At 34.7% G+C, this 8,516-nt stretch overlaps 2 protein-coding genes across 5 annotated transcripts; both read left to right on the forward strand.

Moving 5' to 3' along the window:
• The first annotated feature begins 1,110 nt into the window (after positions 1-1,110).
• On the forward strand, positions 1,111-4,970 carry LOC9306059 (pentatricopeptide repeat-containing protein At4g19440, chloroplastic). Of its 4 annotated transcripts, XM_021019158.1 has the most exons (5): positions 1,111-3,810; positions 3,895-4,047; positions 4,191-4,282; positions 4,427-4,542; positions 4,647-4,970. In XM_021019158.1, the coding sequence occupies exon 1, from the start codon at positions 1,262-1,264 to the stop codon at positions 3,785-3,787; it is 2,526 nt and encodes an 841-aa protein (XP_020874817.1). In that variant the 5' UTR covers positions 1,111-1,261; the 3' UTR covers positions 3,788-3,810; positions 3,895-4,047; positions 4,191-4,282; positions 4,427-4,542; positions 4,647-4,970. The 4 variants fall into 4 exon arrangements, with proteins under 4 accessions (XP_020874817.1, XP_020874818.1, XP_020874816.1 ...); XM_021019159.1 differs by having other exon boundaries at positions 3,895-4,282; positions 4,424-4,542; XM_021019157.1 differs by having other exon boundaries at positions 3,895-4,282.
• A 1,323-nt stretch (positions 4,971-6,293) lies between these two features.
• Positions 6,294-7,074, forward strand: LOC9304009. Its single transcript, XM_021019161.1, has one exon. It carries the CDS (start codon positions 6,419-6,421, stop codon positions 6,911-6,913), a length of 495 nt encoding a protein of 164 aa, XP_020874820.1. The 5' UTR covers positions 6,294-6,418; the 3' UTR covers positions 6,914-7,074.
• Positions 7,075-8,516: the final 1,442 nt, after the last annotated feature.

The following is an 8,516-nucleotide window of genomic DNA, read 5'->3' on the forward strand; positions in this document are numbered from 1 at the left end:
GCGAAATAATTACTACGGACACATTATGATTGTGATATTGATTACCAATATATATGCGCATATATATACACTTTAATGGAAATGTCTCTACTTAGTAGTAGTATTACTGCAAGTGTTAGTATTTTTTATTTTATTTTTATTTGAATGGTGTCTTAGTAATATATTTAAAAATAATAAAAATAATCAATTGGACTTGTATGTATTTGTTTTTATGTTTCCATTTGTGTACTTTTAATGCAAGTGTTAGTATTTGTTTTTAAAATAAAAGATATTTAATGAACTTGTGGTGACAGCTTGTTTTTTTTTTTGTTTTTTGGTGACAGCTTGTTACTTTTCACCGAATATGTTCTACATTTATAATAATATATTTATAATAATATATATGCAAATGCAGTCGTGAGTGAGATTCGTGAGGAATTATTGTATTAAATATCGATCAATTACTAGAATAAAATGAAGGATGGATCTTGACGAAACATTATTACTCCATCATTCACGTTTACCTTCTCTATTTTCTTTGTTTTTATAGTTTCACCTTTTTAGCCTAGGATTTTTGTCAATCCTACCTGATTACCCGTTAATTAATTGTATGATCCTTAATACGTACGAAACTACAAATGTTATACTATATATAGTAGATGAAATCTCTGAATAATCTTGTTTCCACGTGAATCATAAGCTAAAAGTTGATTCTAAACAGTGATAACATGACATTATATATTAATATTATCTTGACTTAAATTAAAGTTACAATGCGTGGGTCATCTACGCACCAAATCAAAGATTTTGTTTAGACACAATTTTCATTGTTTAAATTGTTTTTCTATGAACGCATTGTTGACAATTTCTAGCTACGTTATTCTACAATTCTTTTGTTTCTTACGATGTCTCCATCTGATTACGTCTCTATACTTCTTTTTAAACAAGTGATTGCATTTTAATAAAACACAACAATAATATTTTTACCAAAAAAAAACACAACAATATGATGAAAAACAAAAATAAAAACGAAATTTTTGTATGAAAAAAAAAAACCGGAAAACATTACAAGTTTGATATTGGGCTACAGTGTTGTAGCTTTCAGCCCAATCATTAAAAATCACGGGCCCATAAAAGGCCCAATTTTGTCGACCCCGTTCGTGTCCCCCAAGTCTGAACCCTGGGTTTTTGCCCACATCGCCTCCTCTCTCCAGAATTTCTCCGTCTCTCTCTCCGATGGCGTGGCTCAACACCATCTTCAATTCTTCTTCGACATTGATCAATGGCGGCTCTTCTCTATTTCCCTAAGATCTCTTCACAAATGACTTCCTCACATTTCTTCTCTTTCTCACCAATGGATTTGAGGAGACTCTCTCGCACAAGCTACTTATTCACTCGCCGCTTGAAATCCATAGCGAAAGCTCGAAAAAGCTTCCATACAACTCGATACCTGCAACAGTGCGTTCATCGGCTGGATAAATCGGAAGAGATTTCCTCTGATCGGCATTTACACGAACGGTTATCTTCAGTTTTGTCGAAGAGATCTCTAGATTACGAGCAATGTAAACAACTGATAACTGTTTTATCGCCTCATGAATTCGATAGGTTGTTTCCTGAGTTTCGATTCAAAGTGAATCCCAAGACGGCTTTGGATTTCTTCCGATTAGCTTCTGATTCATTTAGTTTCTCCTTTAGTCTCCGTTCTTATTGTTTATTGATAGGTTTATTGCTTGATGCGAATCTGTCGTCCCCTGCTAGGGTAGTTTTGATTCGTTTGATCAATGGGAATGTACCGGTTTTGCCTTGTGGTAATGGTGGTTTGAGAGATAGTAGAGTTGCGATTGCGGATGCAATGGCGAGTTTGAGTTTGTGTTTTGATGAAGAAATCAGAAGGAAAATGTCAGATTTGTTGATTGAAGTTTATTGCACTCAGTTCAAGCGTGATGGTTGTTATTTAGCTCTTGATGTATTTCCTGTTCTTGCAAACAAGGGTATGTTTCCTTCTAAGACGACTTGCAATATTTTGCTGACTTCTTTAGTGAGAGCTACTGAGTTTCAGAAGTGTTGTGAAGCTTTTCATGTTGTTTGCAAAGGGGTTTCTCCGGATGTTTACTTGTTCACTACAGCGATTAATGCGTTTTGCAAGGGAGGTAAAGTTGAGGAGGCCATTGAGTTGTTCTCAAAAATGGAAGAAGCGGGTGTTGTACCAAACGTTGTTACCTACAATACTGTTATTGATGGGCTTGGGATGAGTGGAAGGTATGATGAGGCATTTATGTTTAAAGAAAAGATGGTAGAAAGAGGTGTGGAACCAACTCTTATCACTTATAGTATTCTTGTCAAGGGTTTGACCAAGGCTAAGAGGATTGGTGATGCTTATTGTGTCTTGAAGGAAATGACAGAGAAAGGGTTTCCTCCTAATGTTATTGTATATAATAATCTGATTGATAGTTTAATTGAGGCTGGAAGTTTGAACAAAGCTATTGAGATAAAGGATCTCATGGTTTCGAAAGGGTTGTCTCTCACATCGTCGACGTATAATACTCTCATAAAGGGATACTGCAAGAGCGGTCAAGCAGATATTGCGGAGCGTCTCCTGAAGGAAATGCTGTCGATTGGTTTTAATGTAAATCAGGGCTCCTTTACATCTGTGATTTGCTTGTTGTGCAGTCATCATATGTTTGACTCAGCACTTCGTTTTGTTGGAGAGATGCTACTACGTAACATGAGTCCTGGTGGTGGATTACTTACTACATTGATTTCTGGTCTCTGTAAGCATGGGAAACACTCAAAGGCAGTAGAACTTTGGCTTAAATTTCTAAATAAAGGTTTCCTAGTAGACACGAAGACTTCAAATGCTTTGCTTCATGGACTCTGTGAAGCAGGGAAGCTGGAAGAAGGTTTTAGGATTCAAAAGGAGATATTAGGGCGTGGCTTTGTTATGGATAGAGTTTCCTATAACACGTTGATTTCTGGATGTTGCGGAAATAAGAAATTAGATGAAGCTTTTATGTTCATGGATGAAATGGTTAAGAAAGGACTTAAGCCTGACAATTATACTTATAGCATATTAATTCGCGGGCTGTTGAATATGAATAAAGTTGAGGAGGCCATACAGTTCTGGGGTGATTGTAAACGGAATGGCATGATTCCAGATGTTTATACATATTCGGTGATGATAGATGGATGTTGTAAAGCTGAAAGAACAGAAGAGGGTCAGAAACTGTTTGATGAGATGATGAGCAATAACCTGCAGCCAAATACTGTTGTTTACAATCATCTAATCGGAGCGTACTGTAGAAGCGGAAGGCTTTCGATGGCCTTGGAACTCCGTGAAGATATGAAACACAAAGGAATTTCACCTAATTCTGCTACATATACTTCACTAATAAAGGGGATGTCGATCATTAGCCGTGTTGAGGAGGCAAAACTCCTCCTCGAGGAGATGAGGATGGAGGGTTTGGAACCGAATGTCTTTCATTATACAGCCCTTATTGATGGATATGGTAAATTGGGTCAGATGGTCAAAGTTGAATGTCTTCTGCGTGAGATGCATTCAAAGAACGTACACCCAAACAAGATTACCTACACTGTGATGATTGGTGGGTATGCTAGAGATGGGAATGTTACAGAAGCTTCTAGGCTTCTACATGAGATGAGGGAAAAAGGAATTGTACCAGATAGTATCACATACAAAGAATTTATATACGGATATCTTAAGCAGGGAGGTGTTTTGCAAGCTTTTAAAGGCTCTGATGAAGAAAATTATGCAGCAATCATTGAAGGATGGAACAAACTCATTCTGTAACTGATGAATAAGTAGAAGAAAAGGTTTCTATTCTGGTTCTCAATTTTCTATTAGTTGCTCTGGTTGCTTCAGTTTATTAATGTATATTGTTCTGATTTGTACTATAGTTGTGCATCCTATCCTTGCGGTTGGCAAATTGGTATTCAGTGGCGTTCTCAGTTTTGATGGTCTTATTCACGCCCGGGATATGCGTCTTCTTCTTAGAGTAGGAACACGTTAGGATGGGTGAATGCATATGGTCCATTGCATCTTACAAGGAGGTGAATGTGTTCTACTTGATTCTCCAGCCACATTCACTTAACAGCTTCGGCCTTCTTCAATTTTGGGGAGAAAGTTGTTGCTTTTAGCATCATAGGCTATATGGGTTTATGATTTACAAATCCACATTACTGGTGCTCGTCAGGTTTATGATTGAGTGCCACAAGATCAAAGCCATATGATAGATTCTGGATCAGAGAAGGCACTTCATACAGCAGTCCTGAAAAGATTATACAGGTACACTAATGTATATACAGCTTTGTGCCTTTAATATATTACCGCTTACAAGTTCTATGCTGAGACCACTAGGATTCTTTGATACTGTTTGTTTTAAAGAATCTCTTGATACTGTTTACTGATTCCAATACACCCTTTTAGCAGATTGAATGAAAGATACACACATCCTGGACAGTCAATTAAAAGTTTACACATGGATATCCATGGGAGCTATGAGAGTGGATCAATAGGTGGCTCTTCTATTTACAGGTCATATAAATGTAAATACTCCTTCAAACTCCACTCTATAGTTCTTCTTCTCTTACTCTCTGTTTGGCCCAAAGTATTGATCTTTCACATTCTTTATCTATCTTTTGTGCTTCAGAGATCTTAAGCGAGTTTTCATCGGAGTAGTTTAGAACTAATTCATGCATGACACGTCGCTGGGGAAAATTTCCTCAGACGTGCAGAATTTTTGCCCCCGGAGATTAGTGGATTGATATGAAAGGTAACATTTTATTACGGTTTCAACTAATTCGACAGCATTCACCGCCGAGTAAAGACTTTCGGTGGGATGAATTTCTTCTTGTATACGATTCTTTTAAAAATTGTTAATTTTCTCTTAAATACTGTAGGTGGAAAAATAATGTTTTTGATGTACATAAAATAGTAGAAAGAGAGAAAAAAAAAAAAATACTTACACTGTTCATGCTTATTGTTTTTACTTATCGTATTCAAGATATACCCTACACAGAGATCGTTTTGAGAAGATTGTAAAAAGCCAATATGAAACCTGATAATATTAGGTCTCACTAAAGTTTCACCTGCTTAAGATATAGATCGATTATGCATTTTTAAGGGGTCTCTGTGAGCATCATTTGAGAACTTTCAGATATTCAATCTGGTTTAGATAGATAAATTAACTTGATTTCTCATATTCTGTCTAGAAGATACAATACTTATGGTCACAGATTGCTTATCCATTACCAAATCAGAGTTTTGCGATTAGAGATTTGGTAAATTGAGTCAATTACCCGAAAAAACGGGATCTCTGAAACATGAAGATTCATAAGATCACCGCCTTTTAGTGGAAAGTACAACAAATGAAACATATCGATACCAAACAGTTCCCATGCACGTGGGTATGGACCATTCTTATTTCTAACACCATTTGATTCCTACAGCTAAATTCCATTTTTCAGTTCCATAGATTCTGGGTTTCTTCCTTATTTTTATTTCTCATTTTTATATTTTTTTTTAATGTGTACTGTAGATCATGAAAACTAATGTACATTCCTTATTTAACTTGTAAGAAAATTTGTGTGAAGTGGAAGAGGTAAAGTCACTCGTTTAGTGGAGGTACATATCATTTTCATCCAGCTTTCATGGCCCCCTTTTTTTTTAACCAATTGAGATCGAGCAACACTGACCATACGATCATACTATGTTCTAGAGAATAATTTATGTAGGAGCCATATTCCGTACAGTACGGACTTGCAAATTGCATCTCTTTTGTTTTCTTATAATCAAAACCAAAAAAAATATCACTATGGAGCCAATAAACTTTTTGGAAAATGTTAATTTATGATTATATAGTCAGTATATCTCATGTATATATGGAAGTTAATCGTCTTATCGATGGATTAGCTAACTATATATGCGTTTTCAATTTTTTTTTTTTTTTTTTTTTGGATTTTCATTTGCTAGAGTATGTTCTGGACTTTGTTAATTTGTTAACTCGTAAGTTTTGCCATATACAAAAGAATATTCGAAGTATTTTTAAAAATATCATAAATATCACGATCAGAAGAAAACGATCCATGATTTAGGTATTCTTTTAGCTTTCGCCTTTTAATTGTTTGGCAATATACAACGAAAGATTGCGAAATCTCCAAATGAAACTTTATAAACATTGGACGGTTAAGCAAAATAATCTCTTTAGTTTCCACTTTTAAGATGTACCCATCAATCGGCCCAAAAATTTTGTTTTATCAAAAAATTCAAAATATTTAGTTTCGTGTTAGGACTTATACGCTAACATATATGTAATGTGTATGTATAGATGTGTGCATATAAATATGTTAAGCAAGGAGTGAAAAAGCAGTCCACAAAACAATCACTTCATACTATAAATCAATCTCTCTCATATATAGTCTTATGGCTACTAAATTCGTCATCCTCACTCAAATCCACCGCCCTAAAACCCTGATTTCAACCTCAAAATCTCGTCGATGCAGTCGAAACAAACCCAAACCATCCAAATCCAAAAGCGAAAACATGCTGACCAACGTCTTTTCTGGCAAAACGCTAACAGAAATCTATCACAATAAGACAAATTCACACCCTCTTACTAATCCACTACTGTTTATTGAAGATCAGTCCTTAAAAGACGAGGAGACGAATCAACAAGAACACGGGAAGGTCTCAATCTCCGACTACTGCAAAGATGGTAAGTCGATAACCGCGAGCAAATACGGAGATCTGAGGCGTGACGTTGCTCGACAAAGCTTGTTGTGGTACATGAAATGTTCCATAAGCCATATATTAAGGAGGGCAAGAGCGTTTTACAATGAGTTTTGTTGTGATACTTACGTTGAGAGTAACACTATGGCTGTGGTAGATCCATATTTTTCTATTCCGGTAATTTATTAATATCAACAAATCTACGTAATTAAGAATTGTATTTAATCATAATTAGCTAGTAAAATGTTTCAGTGGCTTTGTTGTGTTGTATAATGTGTTGTTGTACGTCCACATATGTGTAAAAAGACGTCCATTTATGAAATTAATGTTATATGAAAATTAATTCCGTGCAGTGTTGTGTTACGTACCTACTATCATCAGTGATGCACTTAAAATCTCACAAATATTGAATAATAAAGACTTAAATAGTTACGTATGTGCTAAACAACTAATCAGAATATTTCGGGATCAAATCTATCACCCATTGTATCACAAGATCAAGTCTAAATGTCTTTGAAACTGGAAGATCGACCCATGTATGCGACCGATCGAACAAATAAAGTCGGTATAATTAGTGATACATATTTATAATATTTTTTTGGTTACTCGTAATATCTTGGCGAATTTTCTTAACATGTTTGAGGTGAATCCACTTCTGGTACCATGTAACTCCAATAAATTCATGGTACCCTTTTGAAGATGTTGGACTTTCTTAACTGTAAATTTTAAATTTTACACAAACACAAACACACACACATATATATATTCGAATATAAACTAATCAACATGCATGTCTTTTATTTTTTCGGATAGCCTAACCAGCATTTCTTATTCATATATATATTATTGAGAGAGAGAGACTAGCTACTTAGCTAGTACTGTAGTATACTGAGTGTGTACTAATTTAATGGTGTACGTATGAATAGTAAGATACCTGTCCATGCATGCAGAATCACATGCATAACGGTGTAATTAAATTATTAAATTGCATTGAGAAGGACCACTCAATATTAAAATACATCGTTATATATATGGTCCTCTACACCATAAATGTTTCTGCACCGTTATATATGGTAACTTATGTTGACTCTTACCTGTCCCATTCATTACGAATTACATATTCTCTTCGTTACCTCTAGAAAACTAGAACTATATAGATACAGTGGCGGAGCCAGAAAATCTATTCATCGGGGTCAAAATATTTTTTTCTTTCTAAAAGATGCATAAAAGGTAGCTTCATAAGTCGATATACTAAAAAATGTGAAAGATGTTTTATTATTTCCACCATCACACAATCAAATATTGATTAAAAACACAAAGAAGAAAGAAGAAGAATGTAAAACGTTTTTAGATCAGGTCAAAATAAATGTTAAAATATTATATTACTTTATATTAATAGGTTTAATTGTAGTAGATTTACTTAAAATAAATTTTATTAGGTTAATATTATCTATAAGTACAGTGTAATTATTGGGTTTGTAACATAAATTTTTTTTATAGGGGTCAATATTTTTATTGGATTGGGGTCAATAGTTTTTTATATATAAAAATTCAACTATTTTTAAAAATTTCACCGGGTCAATTGACCCCTATGAATCTTCTCTCCCTCCGCCCCTGTATAGATATTAGATATGTATGGGGCAATGGGCATCAATCATGATGCTATCATGTTGAATAACTGATATTGGTGGACAACGAACTGGTATTGATGATCGTATGATCAGTGATTACTCTTACTCATGTTGTTGTTTCTGATGATGGGGACGAAGATTGAATTTTCTTATTTTGACCA

Source organism: Arabidopsis lyrata (genome assembly GCF_000004255.2).
Source record: "Arabidopsis lyrata subsp. lyrata unplaced genomic scaffold ARALYscaffold_7, whole genome shotgun sequence".
Taxonomy (NCBI): Eukaryota; Viridiplantae; Streptophyta; class Magnoliopsida; order Brassicales; family Brassicaceae; genus Arabidopsis; species Arabidopsis lyrata.